The 22,920-nt window shown below is 44.9% G+C and overlaps 1 protein-coding gene and 1 long non-coding RNA gene across 5 annotated transcripts; one reads left to right on the top strand and one right to left on the bottom strand.

Annotated features, from left to right (window-relative positions):
* Positions 1–3,009: 3,009 nt before the first annotated feature.
* LOC120284940 lies at positions 3,010–5,393 on the bottom strand. Its single transcript, XR_005544159.2, has 3 exons — positions 3,964–5,393; positions 3,627–3,842; positions 3,010–3,552 (listed from the first exon to the last, which is right to left on the bottom strand). It is a non-coding gene; the product is annotated as an uncharacterized LOC120284940 (long non-coding RNA).
* Positions 5,394–16,683: 11,290 nt separating this feature from the next.
* Positions 16,684–20,983, top strand: LOC6730040. 4 transcript variants are annotated; one of them, XM_016174443.2, is made up of 4 exons: positions 16,685–16,906; positions 16,968–18,102; positions 18,168–18,762; positions 18,835–20,974. In XM_016174443.2, the coding sequence occupies exons 1-3, from the start codon at positions 16,732–16,734 to the stop codon at positions 18,169–18,171; spliced, it is 1,314 nt and encodes a 437-aa protein (XP_016036809.1). In that variant the 5' UTR covers positions 16,685–16,731; the 3' UTR covers positions 18,172–18,762; positions 18,835–20,974. The 4 variants fall into 4 exon arrangements, with proteins under 4 accessions (XP_044779116.1, XP_016036809.1, XP_016036810.1 ...); XM_016174444.3 differs by having other exon boundaries at positions 16,968–18,762; positions 18,835–19,651; positions 19,714–20,973; XM_044923181.1 differs by having other exon boundaries at positions 16,684–16,902; positions 16,968–18,762; positions 18,835–20,983.
* Positions 20,984–22,920: the final 1,937 nt, after the last annotated feature.

Here is a 22,920-nt window from a genome sequence, read left to right as displayed (position 1 = left end):
CCCAATTTACAGGGCTTTTAAGTGCTGCCCTCTTTCCGAGTGAGCTGAATTGGTTAAAAGTATTTATTCTGGCATGGGTCAGCAGTGGACACTCCTGGGAGTTCCCCAAGTTTGGGGGACTTTATTGCAGCTAGATGCTAATCGATGCGTAAGCAAAATAAAACGCCATATGTAAGGTTTTCGCAGTTAAGAGACCCCATTTCAACCCCATGCGAAAAGGGAATCTTGGGGTTGCCCCTGAGGGTTGCAATATTCCGCCGCATGAATGCGATGGGTCCCCCTCATTACGCGCTGTTTTGGCAAGTTCCGTGCAATTAAGCCGGACATTATCCGATCAAATCGCGAATGGCCCCCGGACATGAAGGTCTTCCCCGAGAGCCAACCCCAGTAATTGTCGAGCATTGGCGCTCGATTTCATCATAAAGATTACGTGCAGCAGATAAAAATTCATCAAAATTAATTGGATTTTCAATGTCTTGTCAATTCTGAGAGATTGGATATTTATTTGATTTTAATATTACATTTATTGGTTCGATGCGGTGTTAATATGATAATCCCTGTGTTACGGCTTAATTAAGATTTAGAAAATGCTAAAACAAATAGCTTTTACATATATTCTTTTATTACAAATTTAATATATTTGGGATTTATGCAAAAAAAAACAGCAATTAGGTAAATTTTTAAAAATATAAAATAACTTGAAAGAATCGTAAAATTTTCCATAATTACTGCATATCAATTTTTATGGATGTTCGCTTTTTCTTTAATTTATATGCTCATATTCATATGTGAACCATTAAGAAAGTATAAATCTGATAGCAGTCTGGTCAGTAAGTATTGAGATAAATCATTTCCTATCATTCCCTATATCATGATTAATTAATAATTATGTTGAGCCTATATTTTTACATTGATTTTTACACAGGATATAAAAGCGTCATCTAGCCGTACTCGACAGTACTAAGACATGCTACATTTACTTTACATGTCTATGGAAATATACATGAAATATGCCAAGAATATTTCTACAATAAAGGTGACCATGACAACGTTTTCTAATATTATGAAGATGAAGGAACAATCAAAGCTTTATGTTTTAGTTTAAATATGAGAGATCTTTGTTATAGAGCCCAAGGACATCATTAAAAACATACAATCCATTATAGTTCTTAAAACAAAGGCAAAACTATTCTAGAAAAGTGGCAACAGTGTTTCAGAAAGGACCTATAAATGGCAGTTGTTATGAATTTCCTAATGAAAAATGTCCATAATCAACTGTTTCCTGGCGAATCGAACGGTCAAGAAAAATCACATTTGTATCCCTGTCACTTGAGCACGTTATGCTGGGTGTCCTATCTAAACAGGATTTGCGCATTAGACACCTTTTTGAATGCATTATCAGCAGGGTCCTGTCCCGCATGGCTATCGTCTTGGACTCCTTCGTCCTTCTTCGGTGGTCAGCCAATCATTAATATGCTCGACCAGCGACTCGGAAGTCGCTATTCGGTGGTGTAAAGACAATAAAATTTTATTGTAAATCGTTTATCTTCATTACGCGGCCAGCGTCAAAACTCTGCAAATAACCGCAGCTTGGAAACCGGTTGCCATCGTCATAAATGCGCCGTTGAACATCCAGCAGCGGGTTCAAGTGTCCACCCCATCGAGATCCGATTTTACAACCGATTCCGATCCCGATCCCGCTGCCGTTTCTTGACCAGACCCACCCATCCTGCTTAACCCATTGCAACCCCTGCAATGCCGCGGAGTGCAGGAATGACCCCTTCGCAATTATGGCTCCTTTGTGCGCCGCTTAGTTTGTCTTTTCATGGCCTTGTTCTTGAGATTAAGCTTTTGTTTTTCCATTTAACGCTTAATTTCGGCATTTCGATGCCCTAACGCGATTTCCGCTGACCCCTGGAATAAAAAGGAGCCGGATCGGTTACACAATATCCCATCCCATCCCGACGCTGATCCTTTGAGCAAACGCAACTGACCGCAACTAAGCAAACACTTGGCTTGACCAACGGGTTACGCTTCGATTCGCATTTGACTTACGACACAAGAAAATTTTAATTGCATTAGAGAAGCCTGCACCGGATTTCCATTGTCCTCAGCCCGTCGAGTTGTTTGTTTTACCCAACTGTAGATCGCTTAACCTCTTCCCCTGGAAACTCCTGGCCATTGTCCGCTGGTCAGCTTTCAGATGCACTTTCCGGTCGGGAAAGTTAAGCGGATCGGTTTCAGTTCGAGTTCGGACCGCAGACCGCTGGTTTTTGGGTTCAGAGTTTCGATTCGATTTCGATTTGCATGTGGCTCGATTGGATCGCACGTTTTCGCTCATTTTTCGGCAATTTTCGTGAGCACTCCCAAAAACCCATTCAGCCAGAACTCAAACTCAATTTGCCGGGATCATCATTTCAAAGGTACGTGCGCTGCACGCTTTTCTCTCTGGCGAAGAAAACAAAGGAACTTTGTGCAATTGCAAGAACAAATTCAGAAGACACCAAAAGTGCACAAAGTCGATTGTGTAAATACCCTAAAAAAACAGTTCCTAAGTATCAAATTTTCTTTCGAACGGATTCGTTGTGAGGAAACAACAGCAATGAATTTATTTTATGTGGCTTAAAAGTTAATCAAAACTTAACTTTTTGCTTGCAAGTGTGCAGATACTTAGATACAGTGTCTTGCAGATACTTCTACAATCTTTATTTCCATTATTCGCCTTTAAGGGCAATTTGCCTGGATGCCCAAGACGACGCTCCCCATTCTTTCAGGGCGATCCTGGCATCCTGCCTCCACACAATATTGCGTGACTTTACGTGGGCCCCTGAAATTGGCTTTGATCTGGCACTCATTAGTACTCGCAGTGCACTCATCGTCTGCTGGAGCAGGCTGTCCATGCAAACGAAATATTTATATTTATGCAATGTCTGCCGCCCAAAAAAATTAAATTGCTCAATAAGTTCAGAGCCATGCCGACGCAGGAGGATCGGATCGGTTCGGATCGTATTGGATTGGATGGGATCAGGTTGCACCAACGCATTTGTTGCCCAGGGAATCTCGACTAGGAGTGCCCACATCTTGGAGAGTGGGCGAAGCAGATGTGGAGCTTGTGAAATGGGTGTAGTGTGGGCATTGTCTTTAAAATATATATCTGGGCCCACAGGAAGTGCCAGTACAGAGATATAATTCATTTAGAATAAGTCTTTCTGTATATTGCAGTGTTGCTGGGCAACCGGTAAACATTTCCACACCTGCGAAATCAGGCTTTTGGCATTCACTCGAGTGAATACCCCAACACGATACGGTTCAAATGCTAAATAGCCCAGCTCAAGAACCACCCGAAATTGCGCGCTTTTTCCCCGAGTTTCCTGCCCGTTTGTTGAGCGTTTTGAGCCAGGTTAAGACAAGACAGTCGGTCGGTCGGCCAGCCACTTGCAGTTGCAGTTGCGTTACACGGTCCGTCGACCTCAACGCTCCTAGTTCCCCTTTGAACCCCGCCCCTTCCTCCGGCCGGGCGGAAAGAAAGCCAAAGTGCATAAAAAGAAACACCTGATCAAAATTTCAAATTATTACAACGAAATGCGCTAAACATAAGGACATAGCTCGTGCTACGTGCAACCTACAGATGTCTATGCACCCTCTATGCTTTGGTCTAATGAGCACCGCTCGGCATTCGATTCCCGATGTCGCAGTGCCGCCAGTGGATGTGGCGGTGGAAGTGGTAGTGCCACTTTGACCTGGCCTGGCTGGCTCATAAGGAAAAACTTCGACTTGGCCGCTGTAATTACGCGATCGAGAAAGAGACGGCGCGACCTAGCCAGCAGGACGGAGCGAGAGGGCTAGAAAATAAGAAAATTCATAGCTCATTTAGGGTTGGGGTCGCCGTCGGGGTCATTTCGAATCAACAGTGAAAGAAAAAGTTGGAAAAAGTATTGTACTTTCATTGAGGATGTTTCTTACCACCCTTTTCTTTTATTTCATTACTCTAATACTATTTGATCTTAATCTTAACTGTTAAGTATTAACTATTAAAATATGATTGTAGTTGCTGTGGCAACTATATAATGAGAAAAAGAGTATAACTATATTCCAAGAGCACATTTGTATTCCAGGTTCCTAATCGTCTATCATTTCGGAATGTGGTTTCTCTCAGTACATCCTGCATATGCACCTGACACAGCCGACTCATTACATTTCGGTTGCCGTGGAGGAAGTGGAGGAAATGGCTTGTGGAAGCGCGTGCTCTTGGCCCATTCCCACTCCACGACCCAGAAAAGGAGGCCCAAAAGGTCGTCAGCCAGCAGAAGTCGGGCTGGAAGTCGAAGTTGAAGGCGCAGTCGAAAAACCCAAGGCAAAAGACACGGGGTCAGCGAAGCGCTGCAGCCGAGCAACTTGGGCATAATTTGGTCGCGCTCTGCTGATCGGTGGTGATCGTTGGTGGTGGTGATATAATGTGGATGGTGGTGCGGTGGCGGTGGCAGTGGCTGAACTAACAGTTTTCCCCGAGAAGGACAACCCCCGATAGTGGCGATAGCAGGGAGTTTTCCTTTCGAGAATTGGGCGCCAAAAGACAACAGCAGCGCCAGTCAATGACACTCCACACGGATGTTTCCAGGACATATGTTGGCTCGTGCCAACATCAGCATAACAATTAAAATGAAAATATTCTAGGACAACAACTTTGGGCAATGTGGGCGCGCCAAACGGCGGCTGCTCCTATACTTTTCGACTCTAAGATAGGTGTAGTTTTTGGGCATTACTTTAAACTAGAACAGGGTGGTTTGCTGGGCGAGGGAGTTTTTGAGTTTTGAGTCCTGAGTTTTGAGCTCTCGACTTTGCCGGCTGCATTTAAGGGTTAGGACTTGCAGACCAACTGACGCGCGCCTGCGCACCCGCGTCCTGATCCTTGGACTATACTCGTGGTTCAGATACAGATAGCACTGAGTCATCGGGCGGCTTGTTTGTAACGGTCACGCACGTAAGGACCTTCTCATCTGGCCCACACATGGGTGGGTGTTTGCCTTTGTCCTTTAGGCCCTGTTCGGCCCTTTTCGAGCTTCACGCGGCGCAGCCCCTGTCGATCTGGTAATTCACCCATAAAACTGACCAACTGACTCCTGGCGGCCATGTGTGACTCGAAAAACAACAAGAGTGGAACTCTGGACTTTTGGTTTCACTTAGCGCGAAATGTTGCAATTATTAATTTCGGAAACAGGCCAGGACATGCCACACTTGGGTGGAATGGCAGGATCTATTGCTGAAATGGTGTCGTAGGCGTCGGCATATGGCTACCTTCTCAAGTGGAACCAGCTCTGTGGGAAATTCCGCCCGCTGCACAAAGGACCCGGAAAGTTCGACTCCTTTGGGGTGGTCTTAGTTGACCACCAGTTGGGCGAGCTTGGGTTTGCAATGATCTGTTTCCTGGAACTCCAGCTGGGAGAATCACAAGTGGATTCAGACAGGGAAACAAAAATTGAAAACTATAAATGAATGATCTCAAATTAAGAAGATCGAAATAGAGTGACAAACCGTGGACAAACGGCTCAGTCTTTCGAGAACCATTACATTTATTTCGATCTAATGATTCTACGCAGGACTTCCAGAAAGGATCATCCATTTCATTGACATATATTGAGAAGATTTGTTCCAGTTAATGCTTGTTTATCGATTCGAATGCCTAAGGACAGTGCTAATGAACCCAGAGTTTCGAGAGCAACCACATCGCCTTACAATTTGTTGACATTTTCTTGGGCAGATTCACTGAAACCTGAACTTGATACACTGTTCGGGCTCTCTGCCCCCAAGATAACCATAATTTTCGTGTTCATCACAATATTCCCACATTAAAAGGGCACTTAATCCTTCCAGTAGCTGTCCGAGCAGCAGGAAGCTCACATCAATGGACACTTGAGGGGATTCCAGCTTTGGAGGCACGTAGCACACCATGTGCTCAGCACTCAAAAGTTGCCAAAAAGCGATCGAGTTACACCGCCACCGATCGTTCCACATACATGTTACCCTATAAGTAGGTCGCTCCGAGGGGGCATGTACTGTATCCCATATACCATGCACCATATAGAACATCTTGGAGGTCCCTGTGTGGCTTCCTGCGAACAAAGACGAGGCGCAAAAATATTAAACTGCCATAAAACGATCGAGGCGAAAGGCGAGGGCGAACTGCACAAGTGCACATAAAAATCAAATTAAAAGTCCATGTCAGAGCCAGAAACTGGCACTTTGTTTTGGTGCGAGCAGTGGGAAACCTGTGTGGAAAACAAAGGACGAACCTCTCGACAAACGCAATAAATTCGGGGCACAAAGGAGCGCAAAAATCCGTTGGTCCTATCAGCTAACTGCGATCTCTCACCTTTCAATTGTCAATTAGTTCAAGTGCACAGGATCGGTCCTTTGGGCAGGTAGCTGTGTACTCCTGATTTCTGCTTTATGGGTTGGCAGATCAATAAAATACGTTTATGGAGCGAGGGCGTTCCCACAGGAGCACTTTGTCCAGCACATGTTTTGGCCAACGTTTTTCGCTTTTCTTTTTCGCCAACTAAATGGGGGGCGTTCGATCGGGGCTACGATCGGATCGCAGGACCTCAGCCATATGTTGGATTCGATGTCCTGCGTCCTGACTCTTCTAATCCCAGCAATTAAGCAGCGGGTGGAGGGGCGAGGAAGTAAAAGGAGCAAAACGCGATTAGATTGGCCTGCAAAGGAGTGAAAAATGTGAAAAACGCAGCGATTGTCACAGCAGAGTCCTGTTCGGAAAAAGGACACTCGTTGCGCGTGTGCCCGGGTCGAAAAACAATGCAGTTAATTGCAAAGCCACCAAACTGAGAGCACTCCGCAGGATAGGCGCCAGCCAGGAGAACGCTTAATGAGCTCGGTGTCTGGATCGCCTGGATAGCTTGGATCGAGTCAGGATCTTCAGGCAGGATACCCCGCACCGAGCGCCGCGTGGGCCAGGCGCAGGTATTCCCTCCCGACCGTGCGAAATTGCAGCAGGATCGGAGTGCCAGTGGAAGAAGTGTCCTGCTGTCAATTTGACACGTTAGCCAAAGTCCTGCGCCGAAATCCTCCATAAAACCCGCGTCACCAGAGCTCGACCTCGACTTGTGTGGTGGCAAATCATAATCGGCTTGCCAACTCCTTCACACTCCTTCGCTGGGAATATGGCTCGAAAGTCAAACAGCCTTGGGGGAGCAAACAAATCCTTTACCCAAGCAAATAAATATTATTGAAGAAATATCGAAAAGTGTACATATAGCTGGGGAAACACGAACAAGTGGCTGGGACTCCTTTAATAACTCCCTGTGTTTTTTCTCATAATATTTTCGCCCAGTCTCTTTGTATTTGCCTGGCTTCTAGGAATTCCACTGACCACCAGCACTTCCCCACCAGCACAGAATAAAACTCATAAAAGGGCGGCAAAACCTCAGAAAATAAAAGGCGACTCAAGAACCTGTGTGCATTTATGATATATTTTGGTTGCCGAGCTCGCCGATGACGCAGTGCATTTGATTCTAAGACGCCGACAGTCGGCCCGTGTTTGTGTCCCTATAAATTTGTTGCCTCGGTCATCCTTCTGTCTCGTCCTTTGTCCTTCGCACGCCACTCGAGTCCGCAATTGTGTGCAATTGAACATTTTGATTTCCCGGGAGGTCCATCTATCTACCGATCGGCCAAGGATCGGGTAATGGCACCGACTCCAGCATGTTGCAATTTCATGGCTGTCGAGGTCCTTTTTTTGGCAGGTCCTTTAGTGGGCGGCACTTGCTTTATTTTCGCGTGTCACGAATTTTTACGATCTTATTCCTGCTAATGATCTTTTCAATTGTTGGGTGGCCTTATAGATATTGGATAATGTTTGCGGTCGTAAATTGATGGATTCGGAGAAGTTATTTACGAAGGTATAGGGGGTTACACAGGTTCCCAGGATATAACAATTATATAGAACAAAATATCACGTCTTTCTTTTGTAACTAAAGAACACAACAAACTTTTATATAAAGCTCTTCTTTTGATTATTAATATAGGGATATAAACAGAAATTCGATACCCTACCCTTTTGTCAAACCGTTAGGCAGATGAACTTGTCCTCAAGTTTCAGGGCCAGATAGTCCTTAAGCCGAAGCGGATTCGATCTGATCGTCAATTAGAATGCACTTGAGCAAATCGGCCATGAAATTGGAGCAGCCACGCTGACAGCTTCCAAATCAATGAGCACACTAGCACCACATATATATAGAATATATATAGAATATACCATGCCATAGGATCGCACAAATTGCTCAATCAACACCACATGCCAAGGATCCCGAGATGGAGAGCCAAAAAACGGAGGAGAAGAATGAAAACATGCATATATCACCGAGGACAAGAATGTCGACGACATATGGCCGGGTTTCCAGAGGTTGACCACTTCAAGGATTCCGCGCCGGCGACTCGGATTTCCAGAACCGCTCGTAACTCTCCTCTTTTATTTTCTGGGTGCCCGTAATAAACACATAGCCGTAAACAAATCTGAGCGGCAGCGCCAAAAAGGATCTAATGAAAACCGATCGCCGCTACCGTTATCCTGCCAGATTTGTGAGTCTTCATCTGTGTCCTGTGTTTTGATAAGATCTCAAGTAACCCCTGGCTGGCTACTCATTAGCAGCGTCCAGTGAATTGTCTTCGACTTTGGGTCAAAAGTCGCGACTTCGCAGGATCAGCGGCAATTTATTGAGTCCTAAACCCGGCGATCGGGTTTTGTTTATGCCGCCGTTGTCCTGCAACATTGTCCACATGTGTTTGAGACTTTTATTTACATGCCAATGAAATGAAAACATTCCCAAGATGTCGGTCCATCTGAGCTCTGATTCTCCAATGTTTATGTCTGCTGTCCGAGGTCAGTAAGTTGAGATTGGAACAGAGATAGATATTTTTAAATAATTGGTAAGACAAGCAACTCACTACCCATTTATTAAGTCCATAATGATGATTTGAAAAAATAGATTTCATCTCTTCTCCTTTGTTTGAAATTTCAAACTGGACGTTATAAAAAATGCATATTTAATTTACAAATGCATTGGACCTTAAGCACACGGATCAGCTCATATAAAAATCAGTTTCTTATGTTTACTGTCCGAGGTCCAAAGGAGGGACTCCAGCAGCCCTTTTACCAATTTTCCCAGGCCAACGAGGGATCCCAATATCACACATTCCCCAGGCCCCTTTGTTTGGTCATTTACATTGGAACGCCTGCGCAGTGGAGAAGAATGGAAAATTGTTTGGTAATCTGTGAAAAAGCCAAACCCCCATAAAAACCACAAGATCCTCAACTCGTTTGCTTCGCGTTTGAATACAAAACTCGTTATTGGGTCTTTGACGTTTGGAAGTGCGCAGTGCGCATAGAGAAGAAAAGGCTTCATCATCACGACCTCGATGGATCCTGGGCATCCACATCCACATCCACAGCCACATCCACAACCACATTCACATTCACGTCCACGTGCAGGTCTCGCTTCGATCTTGGGCCTCCTCGGGCTACTGGGAGATGGGTCTTCCATGTGATGGCGAGTCCACCCCCTCCAGAGGCCGCTGAGATTACGATTACCCCTCCTGGTACCTGTCCTCAACCTGTTTGCTTGGCATTTATCATTTTTCCTTTGCCCATCCTTCTGCTCTCGGGTTTGTTTTTCCCATTTCCTTGCGACAGGAAATCTCAGCAGGTCTTCTTATATGAGGGCCCGAATCCAGTTGGACTTTCCCCTCCGTCAAACAGGTTCTATGGTTTAGCTCAGACCCTATGTGCCTATATGCCTCCTACCTGTATGTATTGGATTTTCCTCTGTGCCCCGAGATTCTCAGCTCTACTTCTAGCTCACTCCAACCATACCTGTTGTTCCTCGGGGAGGGGGAAAATTATATGTTTTGATTCCGCAACGGAAAAACTGAGCTGGAGCGTTGGATGTGAGATGGTAGGGATTCGATGGAAACACTCCACAGATCGCAGACAAACAGTCCGATTTTAATGACACACTAAAACGCAATCGTCTAATTTTTAGAGTGTAACCTCTTCAGAACTCATTTGATCGAAGGGTTACTCGGATTCTCACGATCATCCCGGGGGTCATTCAACCAATTTGTGGCAGGATCCTTCACTCCCTGATTGCCCTCACTTAATTGCTGTTTCATAATGCAGCGATTTATGCATCGCCCATTAGATACATATACCCGAAAAATAAAAAAATAATTTCACGGCTTGTTAGTTGAGGTTGTGGGCGTGTGCTCACTGTTTGATTTCCATCTAAAGATAGGATAGATACATATGTATATACACATCTATATGGTGGCGAATCAATTGGTTACCGTTATGGATCGAAAGTCCTTTGATGATATTATCATTAGAATGACTTTCCAAGTCGGCGTGTTTCATGTGCATCCTTGGCTCCTGGCAAAACGGTTTATTAATGATCTCCTGGCGGAATCCGCATCCACCTCAAAGCATTGTGACACCATCACTCCTGCGGTTCGAGGACATTGGCAATGTCGAGGATTTGTTTGCAGCAAGTTGCCTTCGCTCATTTACAACTCATTTCTTTGGGACTCTGGCCAAAGGCAATTAGCATGCCCCAATGAGATGGCAAAAGTAGATACATTCTTTGGTTTTTGCATCACCTCGGCCGTATCTTTGAAGTTGTGATCTGTGGTTGAACCCACAAAGCCATCAAATGGACCGACTCTTGCTTGTTGGGCAAAAGAATTGATTTAATATTTTAAATCATTATCGCAATGTAAATGTTTCCAAAGCAGCCAAGAAATCCTTATCTTATCGGGTTTAAAGCAGTATATCAATTCCCCTGTAATGTTGTTGAAATTCCCTTAAATAACACATATAGAAAATAAAATCCTTATAGACAATAGCGATTCCTAGCTCTTAACACGCTGTTCAAACAATCGAGGTAATTTACATTCGAGTCAAAATTCGGGCGATCCAATATCCTTTGGATTTTAGCGGCAGAGTGTGAAAAACTATTATGCATTTCCCAATATATCTTTGCCGCCGAAGGATCTTCCAGGATCCGCACGAGCGCAAGTCCTGCGAGACAATAAAACTGAACTGATCAAAAAACAATAAACTCTTCAGGACTCTTCAGGCAAAACATTACGCAAGTCCAGCTACTGTTTCAAGTTCCTCGGAAAAAATCATAAAAACTTCCGGTGCAAGGGAAACACTTGTGCAAAAAACAAAAACCGAAACCCGAACTAGAAGAGCTACATAGAGCTATTGGATGAGTGCGGGCTTCCAGGAAGTTGAACAATTTGGACATAATTTGCATATGAGCCGAACCTGTCCTGGGATGAGCACGAGGACTAAGGGCGGCAACTGTTTGACGACAGATTGCTCAATGGATCGATCCATCCATCTATCTACATGTGTATACCCGATATTCAAAACTAGTTGGCATCTGCCAGCTCGCATTTTGCTCAACAAAAACTGGATGATCTCATATGGGAACAAAGCCATTTCGCACATTTACTTCCGACTCAATAGACATTGGAATATTGGTCCTGCATGTGTGGCCGGGTTCGGCAGATCCATCCTAGATATGCTGAAAAACGATCTAACTCCTAACTAGCTCTTAGCCGAACTGCAACTGAACAACCTGTAGTTGCCTTTGTGGACGGATAGTTAATCAATTTACAATGGCACCCGGCCAGCAGGACATGGATTTGGCTGCAGGATAAGCCTGCTTTAACTTGAAAATATTGCTGGCAAAGCATCGGGAGAAGAACTAACTTGGCCGCTGTTTTGTTTGGTTTTGTTTGGCTTTCCCTAATGAATATTCCCCGTCTCTGTGTGGGTGGAATATTGTTTCAGCCCATGCACATGCAAATTCTGGAAATGGGAAATAGTAAATGGAAATGGAAATATAAGTCCTAAGCCGACCTAACTCACGATGTGAGTCTGCAGATACCGACTACGAAATGCGCACACACTGTTAGGAGTTATTGGCTTTGGTCCTGCGGCCAAACTATGAACAGAAATGAACAGCAGTGCGGCAAATCCTTTTCTTGAAAGATCGTTTCAAAAATCCTTTCACAGTAAAATGTTTTCTCGAGCCAGGAAAAAGAGCGCCAAAAAGTGTCTTTGTCCTCGGCCGTTTTGCTCTACCCCAGATAACAAAATTCAGAAAACAGAAAACTAGAAAATACAAAAAAATCCATGCAACGAGGATAGGAGGTGGAGTTACTCAGATATTATCTGGCTGGACCTCAAGTGGGTTGGAAAACTCGGGTCAGTCAGCTGACTGGCAGGGAAAATAAATAGAACTAAATGAAATCCTTTGCCGCATGTCTTCCCTTCGCTTTTCCTCTTTGTTGACAGTCCCGTTCATTGATGCGTTTATCATCTGGCAGATCCGAAACTTCAGATAGACGTAGCTGCAAGGACCTCACTGTGGGTGCCATTGATAACTGGCCAGAGATCTCTGGAACCATTCATCCGCAGCTAATCTGCGTTTGCCATAATTATTTGCCCCGGGGCAGTGGACCTGCTCTCCAAAAATTGAGATGATGATGATGCGCAAAATGACCACCTTATCGAGACATATCTGTATTTCAGCTTGGCCTCTTTTTTGAAATGTATACGGACTTGTGTGCTGATTCTGTGACCACCAAGGAGGCAGTGGAGATTAAAATCAATTAGCCATAAAATGCAACATCTCAATTTGGCATCGACTGCGTGGGCGAAACACTCGAGTTACCAAATGGGCGTGACTGGGGTCTACTAAACGATTATTGGCCATTAAAACATTAACGAGGGGCCATAAAATTAGAAAATCAATACGATCATTAAGGGAAGTTCTTATTGAATTTCTCGTTTTGTAACAGCACAGAATTAAAAACTACTCAATATGCATCCAATGGTCCTAATGGCTATTTCTTTTTCCACATTCTAATGGATGAATTCCAATTTCTCTGTCTTTGGAACATTATTTCCCGTCAATTTTCATGTCTTGACCACATTCAAATTCATGATTCCCCAAATAAAGTTGTCCGCTGGAGGTCTTTGCCCTGACTTCCCAGCCTTTGTGCCGCTGCTTAGTATTTTCCACGCATCATCATTTGGTCAACTTCCTTCCTTCGCCGGCAGCAAATCGGCTTATAGAACGATTTCCTCCCGAGTTTCCGCCAGAGTTTCCATGCCGCAACATCGAAAGTCTCGGCAAACAGCGATGCGGTGAGGTAGGTAAGTAAACTTGACTCCTAGCCCAACTGAAAGGGGCTCGATCGGCATTCAGATAGAGCCGAAAGAAAAACAACTGGGTTCTTAGAAGCCAACAGAAGCATTAAAATCGGTGGGGAGCGGCACTGCACGTACTCGTTACTAGACAAACCTGTTGGACGTGCGCCCCTTGGAGAAAAATCAGGAAAAACACCAAGGCAGGAGAGGACTGTACCCGAGCGGGTACAGTGAACGCCCTGGAACGGATGCCAGTACCAGTTTGGAGCCCGCAAACAAACAAATAAGCGTGCAGCCATAGAACTGAACCGATCTCGGATACCTTCTGCGGTGGATTGGATATGTTTTTGGGGAGGCAGGGAGTGAGCCTGGTCGTGATCACACAGTGGAATCGCAGCGGAAGAAGGCGACATGCCTGCCATAATAAAGGGGTATGGCTGGGATCCACAGCACTGGCAAAAAAAACAATACCTACAATTGCAATGTAGAGTAAGTTCTAGAAAAACACATCCAGAATGAGTGAGTAAAAACCATGGATTATTACAAATATATCAATGAATCAGTACTCATTTTTCCCAGTGATCGAAAAGAAGGCGTCGAAAGGGGGCAGGAATGTAAATGTTTATGTATCTATGGGATGGATGCCTTACATATGCACACATCCATTTATGTATGTGCCGCCTAGGCCTGCGATCCACCAAAAGGTGACTGATCTTTACAATTCGACACTTTGACTTTACAAAACGAGAAGGAGGAAAGAATCGGAAAAGGCAATGGTGCTGGTGTGGGGGTTTTAGGATGGGATGGGGTCTTCGGGATTGGGTATCGGGTATTGGGACTTGGAATTGGAATGGGAATGGGAATGGGGTCTTCAACCGAACGGACAGCGCAATCAAAACAAAATCCATCGAAGACTGGCCCACGTAGAAAAGAGAGTTGTAGAAAACGAAGCCAAAGGTGAGGCGAGGGCAACCAGCCGATGGAACGAAGACATAAAACAAGTATCCAAGTATCTGGAAAACAAAAGGATGCACGACCATAGCATCCACAAGATACTCCGAAGAGGGAGAAGATGATGAAGCTGAAGCTGAAGAAGGGTCAAGGCGAACGGGGATTTAGGTACTTTTTCAGGCATGGCTTATGATGGATTTGCCCGACTGAGCATGCTAATGGATTTCTCGACTTTCTCCTCCCGGCCCGGCAATCCGACATTTTTGGAAACATCAAAGCTGCTCGGGGTTTTCGGGAAATGCGATAAATGTAAATGGATATGATGGGGTTAGGCTAGGCGGAGTAAACCAGTTCTAAATGAAAACCCTTGGTATACACACAGCATTCAGAACTTGTTGAGCTGGCAGCTGGCCGAGGATTTCCAAGCTTTAATTTGGTCCGGTTCGCATTAAAGCTATATAGTACGAGTATGAGCAAATCCACCCTGCACATCCAGCTAGCAGTGTGCTGAGTATGCGTTATTTTTATGACGGAATTATTACATCATTCATCTTCATCAGGCGACAATGACACGGACTTCGTGCTTATCGAGCGACTGCATAATGTCTTGACCAAATCCCGGGGATGCGGATGCGGATTCGGATGCGGGTTCTAGGTTCTAGGTCCCAAGTTCTGGGGTGGCTGGGAAAAGTCTTGAATGCAAATGTGTGTCTGTCTCTGATTTGTAATCAAATTAAATTGTGTTTGGTACAAACAATGAGCGACAGGCGACAACATCTCGCATCCGTGATAAAAGCCGAAATTCCTGGTAGACACCAAAGTCAGGCCGGAAAATGCAGTTTTCCCACAGTTGCCGCACGGCTCCAATCGCAACTTCTAGGGAAACTCCCTCACCACCAGCGCTGCGCTGGTGAAAACCTCATAAATTCTCACTTTTTGGCAGGCCGCACACGGCGAGGGAAATTCGAGGCGGCAGGACTCGAAGGACACAGCGCCAGGCGATGAATAGACATTCCCGAGATAATCAACGGCATTATCTGCTGATTATTATGTGTTCTTGGGGCATTCCAGGGAATTTCGTTACGAAAGAGCCACAGCACCGAACTCGCAAAAAATATCGAACTATATCCGGGATGATCGGCGGATGATGAGGATGCCGGGACACCCGGTTGAGTGGCTGAGTATCCGCTTTCCTTTCTCCTCTCTCGCTTATTTTTTTCGCAAATTCCCTGTGAGCTCATCATAATCATCATCAAACCCTCGGTCACTTGAGGTTTAAGCCAACATTAAAAAAGAGCCGAAAAAACACCCAAAGACGAAGGAAATCGCCGAAATGAACGTGAGAACACCGAATGTCCTCGTACAGAAATTTGCTTGGGCTCCTCATTGTTCGTTGAAGTGCTCGAGAGATTTGCTAGTTGTGTCCTTATTGTTTGCGGGCGAATGTTCATGAATGAATCAATGAATGCCTGAATGAAGTTCACGTCCGCATAAAGTATCCGAGTATCTGAGGGATATTGCCGCGTTTTTAGCTGGAATCCCGGATGCAGTCGAGGCGTGAGAAGGAGGCGATCTCTGCGGCCTTGGCAACAAGTCTATTAGTCTGCCATGGTCCACTTGTTTATGGCTTACGTAACCTGGGTGGCAAAGGATGTGGAAACTGAACTGGTGAAAAGGATGCGCCCTGATTCCTGCGAGTTGGGTAAACATTCATCGCATCCTGTGCACCCTTGACCGATTGCGAATGCAAATCGCACATTAGAAGCCATGTGCAACTTTCCGCCCAGCAGTCAAACATTATGCAACCGAAACCGAAGGCCGCCCAGTCCATTGATGGCAAATGGCAGGGAAACCCATTCGGGACACGTTTATATGGAGGTGCGAAATGGCACATTTTTTCGACGGAACCTGCCGCGTCATTGAGTCGTCGTCCTTTTTACACCGGCTATGTGCAACCTGAACAACCTGTGCAAGCCTTGCAATTTGTCACCTGAGGCGACATTCAAACTGCCAACGCATTCCAGCTGGGTTTTTGCCTTTGGCCTACTGGTTCCTTTCATTTGGCCACGATTTGGTGGCAACAGTTTCATGAATCGCAGCCGGAATGCCGACCGTTACGAATATTCATTCATGGCACGGCAACCACTCTGGGGACCTTGAATGGGGCTTCGACTTTGATCCTTCAGTTTCATCAAATATTTATGAAATTTCCGATGAAAATATTTGTGCTCAGTTTGCCAAATCATTTCCTTGTGCGAAACGGATACAAATTTTCCCAGGCCTCGATGAACGGAAAGTGCAATTTATATTTATGCAATGGGAAAGGTTTGAGTAGGTTTGGCTCTTAAGGATTTGGGGAAACCTCAGGGGAAAGACTTTAGATTCTGCGTAAAAATTAGGGACTTTAATGGTATGAATGGCAATTTTTAAAGGAAAACTCCCCTTTCACGACTCTAATAATAAATAGTCATTGATCGGGTTGGCTTTGGGATTGTATATCAACCAAGCATATTTCAACTTGGCTTTAAAAACAACAGCTTAGCATGGATAGTTCGTGGGGGTCATTGATTTCCCTAGAACCACTGGGGGTGACCAACACGCCATTTGACTTGCCTGGACTTGATTCGTGTCCTTCGCCAAAAAGAGCCAGGATGAATGAATCCCAGCTTGGGGAAGCCATTATCACTGAACAAGCTAGTGTCTATGAGGAAAAGGCAGGTGAGGACGGCTATCAGGGACTTAGGGCTTCTTACGGACTTTGAATCCTCCACTATTCTAGCACATTTCCATTCCCTACAAGAGAAGCTCCAACCGTACCAGCCTGGCACAGTGGTAGTCCAGCCACCCAAACGACTGCCTCCCGAGGCGAAAAACGATCGCCTGATGTTCATTCCCGACCTGGACCAGGCCATTACCCATCGGGATGTGTTCACCTATTTCAGCAATTTCGGGGATTTGGAGAGGGTCACCGTGAGGAACGGCACGGGTAACATAAACTACGCCATGGTGCTGTTTGGTCGCACTTCTTACATGGAGCATGCCATCGAATCGAGTCCACATCTGATCAAGGGACAACTATTGAACTGTCGCAAGGCGAAAGAAAAAAGTACACTTAAGGGAAGTCGTCAAAACTCTGGGTCCCTTAATAAACCAAAGGTCACGATTTCGCAGACACTCAAAGCTCCTGTATGGCAGCCAGAGAAAGATTTAGAGAAGAATTGCAAGCCACCAACTAACAGATCGTTGCTTCTTCAAAAACTGGTAGAACCCACGGCTTATAGCCCATTTACCGCCAGAAATTCTGATCGAAACTATGCCTATGCATTAACCAAAGACAATGGAATCACCCGCTGGAGCTTCAACTTGTTGGAATTCGAACCCAGTTCAGACGAGGTGAGGGCACTGGAGAAGGGTCTTTCCAGTTCGGCAAAGCTTCTACTAAGCATCCGAAAGAAAGTGGATGCCGTACCCTACATGTCTGCCGAGCCACCCGCTCCAAAGTGGCCTCAAACTCCTAGTAAATCTGTTCCAAAAGTTACTTTTAAGATATCTTCACCACCCCCTGCCTCTAGTCCAGTGCTCCCATCCTTGCCACAAACTCCTAGTGATAAAGCCGTTCCAAAAGATATTTTTAAGATACCTCCACCCGACTCTAGCCCAGTGCTCCCATCCGTGCCGAGTCCTCTGCCGATCACTCCCCTAGTGCCTAAGCCCAAACCTGTTCTTCGAAAAGTTTCCAAGTCAGATCTCCGCTACGCCGTACTATCCAGTTTGGGTCAGAACTACGTCCATCACTGCTACACTAATGTGGCAGCTTATCGGAGGACCAAGAACTATGTCGACCTACAGCTCAGCGAGATGCAAGACCGACCCAGCATTTCGAAGTTTTTGGATCAGATGTACGCACAGAAAAAGTAGGACTTACCAAATGCAAATCATGTCATATATATATATCATATTTCATATAATATAATATTAGCTAAGCAACATTTCCCAAGAAACATCAAAGAACAGTTTCATTAAAAGGAAATGGCATACATTACATAAGTTGGACACTTTTTAAATTGAGGAAAGCCGAAGGATGTGACTTAGATTCCTGGAAGATATGAAAGGAGCTGCTTGAATGAAACGTGAACGTATTACACAAAAAGTTAATTCCAATTCAAAGGCACTTGAATCGCAGCAACCTGTCAACATAATTAATCCCCTGGATCAGCTGATGGCGGTACTGCCCCGGCCCGAATGATCCACAAAATATGAACAATTCATAAGGGGCGCGGGAATGCGATAAATGCGATGAAATAGGGGGCCTTGATTTCTGTAGCGGCCTCTGTTCTGCCCGACATTCCCAAGGATGTGCCTCCAAAAACCTGGCTTTCTTCTTGCTGGGCCGTGTTAATTGTCCAACATTGTGAGATCGTGGACGTGAACAGGTCGGGTGCCATTAACAATCTTAACAACGATCCACAGCCACAGCCACGGCGATCCCACGGCTTGTCGCCTTGTTTCTCGAGCGGTTTTTTATGCCATTTACGGAGAAATCTTGCAACAAATCAGGAGCTCCCTTTTCCAAAGTAAATACGAGTGTGCGAGAGCGACCTTTATTCGTTTGATGTTTAAAAATTGTTCTACCTTTTCCCCCCCAGCACTACTTGTCTTCCTTTTTGGCCGGCCATCTCTGTGAACCTGTGACGACGCAATTCTTTGCCATTATCAGCTGCATCCTTGCAGGTCCTGCACTAGTTGCCCGCTCCCAAATCCGATTCAATTTGGCTTTTATTGGGATCTCGGGCATCCCGCTCCGATGCGATCCTAATTGCGGTGGCAATAGCTCGGCGGTTAATCGCTACGTACCTGCGGCCTAGACAGTCAAACCCGGCAGTCACTCATCGCGGCGGAGGCGGATATGTAGGAGAGCTACACGTATAAATGGGTATATGGTCCTGCAAATGGATCGACCTCGATGATTTTCACCAGCCAAATTGCGGCTTTGTGTTGCCTTTTCCCATTTGCCGGTGGATACATTTGGACTGGATCGTTATCTGGTTCTCTTTGTGCTTTCAAGGTTTATGGTCTAGCACACAAATATTTCCTGTGAGAACAAATCCCAGTCCTGATGACCCCCGTAAACAAACCCGATGAACATGGAACATCCCGACTAACAGCAACAACATCGGTGTATTCCACTAAGTATTCGAATTCCCCTTCCAATTTTTGTGGGGCGATCGTGTACTCGCGGGCTGAAAAATCTACATAATGACAGGGCCACGCCGAAAACTAGTTCAGATCGCAAATTACGAACCGGTAAGGGATGGGATGAGATATCCATACATGCGTGTGTTGCAGTTCCCATTCAGGACACTCGGGACAGGACATCGAGCGCAACGGGAGACGCGGCAGTTGAGGTTCGGCAAAGGTCATGTCAGGACTTTGCATAAAATATTTGAAAATGTTTTCATTATGGTAAGTAGACACAAAAGTCCAACACACGAGCGATTCCCACCGAAAGGGGTGTCCTTTCCCAGCCCATCCTGCGCCCAGGATCCTGGCATATATTGGTGATAAATTAGTTTAATGTTCGAAGCACCAAACTCGCAAGAAGCACCAAAAAAAAACCACTCAACCGCAGCTGAGGCGGCAAAGCTTGGCAGGAAAATCCGTCCTACCGTTTTTGGCGGCATTTTCCCGACATGTACGTGTCCACCGAAATGAACTCGAGTCCTGGTAACTAATGAACTGCGCAAACAATAGCTCAATGGCTACGCTTTGAGGAAAAAACAACATAAAAATCACGTCTTGGAAATTTTCACATCGCTGATCTTAAATGGAAAAGTACACTTCTCTAGCTGGACAGTGCAGGACAAACAGGATCGAGCAGCGATCAGGACATGACACAATTGCAGTTCGCAGGACAATTGTCACGCACGTGCAATGTGTTCCTGCAACTCGGTGTCTCTGGATTTCGAAGTCGAGTGCGCAGAGCCACGCCCATTGTGTCGCAGTGCCCGACTATATAGTACAGTGCGTTTCGTGAATGAAGCGACCAGAGTTACGAGTTACTTTGAATAGCGGCGGCGGTGGCAAGTGGATCAGATCCTGCGACAATGGCCTTTGTGTCCTTTGTGTTCCGCCTTGTTGGGGGTGTGCGGTGTTGTTGCAATTTTAGTGTAATTTTATTGTTATTAATTGTATGAAATGGGTTTTTAAATGGCCTTTGTCTAGGCGATTGAATGGCCATAGTCATAGTAAAAACGTGTCTTGTTAAATGCATGTAATATCGTAGGTTTTTTTAGCGGGACAAATAAATCTAGTAATTGTAACAATACTATTGTTTCTGCACAGTTCTCAGCAGTTTAGAACTTCAAACTTCTAAATAAAAAGGAATGACTTTGTGTTATAACAACTAGCTGTTATCAAAGCGGAGTGATAAGTTTTTAAAGTAAATAAATAAATAAACTCAAGGCTATTGAGATCATTGCCAAAGAAAATATATAATCACCGGCAATATGATGACTTCAAAAATGCTCTAAGAAAAGCATTGTAAGGACCGTCCTCTAAAATAATAGTGGATATATGAACAAATTGTAAGGACTGCTCTTAGGAAAAACAGCAGTACTCCTTAGAAATATGAGCTGAAGTGTTCAGAATTCAAGTATCCTAAGGTCAAGCCTTGAAAACCACAAGATACCTTCGAGTAGCACTTTCAAGTCGCCTCTCAAATTAAACAGAAGTTACTTTCCATAAAGGATTCCTCTGCTCCTTTCACCTTTACCCCCTTGGATGCCATTCTTTCGTCCTTTTGCGATATACATTTTGCCTTGTAGAGCGATTTCGCACAGCTTCTCATCGGGCTGCTGTTTGTTTAACACCTACTTCAAGGATCGCGCGAACCAGAACGATGATTTTTTACGGCAGGCACTTAAAAAAGTGTGGATGCAACAAGGAGCAGAGTCGAGCAACCTGCCACAATGCCTTGCATATTGGGAAAAATCGTGCAGAGCGCGGCAGGTAACTCTTCGGGGAGTTTTGGACTCGCTTCGAGTGGCTGGTAATTCATATTTTCCAAACAATTTCTCTACGCAACCTTAACACTTTTGTCCAGCATAATTTCTAGGTTTCCGATCCAACCGAACCAGCACTCATCCTTTGTCCGCGATCCTAAAGTATAATAAAACTCTCACCAGGCGGCGGGGGCTCGAATGGTTTTGAAGAGGCCGCGACTGTGTCACCCAAATGCGTTCCAGGAATATCTTAGAGATACAGCACCGGCCATTCAATATGATGATTCTGGTCAATGGCGGGGAGTGGCCAGAAGTCCCATTCACAGATGACCCGGAAAGCGATAAAACCCGACTGTTCAGGAATGCGGTTGATGTTTATGGATTCATTGGATTATTTCTAGGAATATGACCGGGTATTCTCCGTTTTTCACTTAACTGTTTCGGTTATTCGCGAAATAGCTGACATACCCACAAACACAGCTGTGTGCTATGGATCAACAAGGCTTAGCTTTTTCACGATCGAACATTGAAATACTCTTCAAATATTCGTAAATTTAAGATGTTGCTTAACCACAATACCCTTCTTTGTGAGGGTATAAAAATGCGACAAGTCAGCAACATTTTTACCAATATCACAAAATACACAATAATTCTTGAAAATAGAAATGGAAATGCCCTGCTAAGTATATAATATTTGGAATCTTATCAAAGCTGACAACACTTGAGGCCCCAATAAAACAGAGTATTGGCTTGGCTTGGGAATTGGATCAATTGAATCATACCCCCGACTATATGCATATAACACATAATTCGCTTCATTCACAAACCAAAGCACGCGCCGGGCTTAGTAAATATTGAAAGAAGCTGAAAATCAAATAAAATAAAATAAAATAAAGTGTTCGCGAACATATGACATATGTATGCAGATATATGCATACTCGTACGATGTGGCATATGCGATAAGTCTGCATAAATTGCCGACTGGAATGGAATTGTAGCGAATCGCTTGACTAAAATTCGACGCGAAATTGGAGAAGACGAGCAATTCTTCTGGGAGCACGTCGCAGTCGTTTCCGCAGTAGGATAAAATATGATTTGCAGATACACACATGTGCTCCGCGTAGCGCCCCATTATTTGCACACACTTTCGTCGCGGGATACATCATCTGGTCTTATGACAGTATCTTTGGGCCGTCCCCCAAGGTCAGTGTTCAAAAGAGGCGACTTATCGCCGCATTCTCGCCGGGTTCCATTGATAAGAAGCGGCAAATAACGAAACGCCGGTTATAAAGCAATCAGAAGTCCGTTTCTTCCATTCATAAAAACTCGGTTTATCACTGGCGCACACATGCGGGTTAAGCGGACTGTGGGGGGTTAAAACTGGGGGCGTATGTTCAGCCGATATCTCGGTGACGTCACTCGACTGCAGCTGGCGCTAATTCTCTTTTTTTTGTTCGCTGTATTTGCATCACTCGCTCCGATTTCCGTTTCTGCGCAACCCGCAGACTCATGTTTCCTCTACAATTTACACAGAAAGAAATTGTGTAATCTATCGTAGTACATAATGAAGTTTATAGTGAAAGATATTTCATATGTAGCTTATTAACTTTTTTATGTAAATCTTGAAACACTGGCGAATTGTTCTCGGTGAATCCCCCCTTTTGGTCAGTCAACCTCCACACTCCCCTGACCAATGTGGGCTTTATTATTATTTATACAAACAGATAAATG

Source organism: Drosophila simulans, chromosome 3R (genome assembly GCF_016746395.2).
Source record: "Drosophila simulans strain w501 chromosome 3R, Prin_Dsim_3.1, whole genome shotgun sequence".
Classification (NCBI taxonomy): domain Eukaryota; kingdom Metazoa; phylum Arthropoda; class Insecta; order Diptera; family Drosophilidae; genus Drosophila; species Drosophila simulans.
Note: the sequence above shows the minus strand (reverse complement) of the source record. Positions and strands in the feature narration are given on the sequence as shown.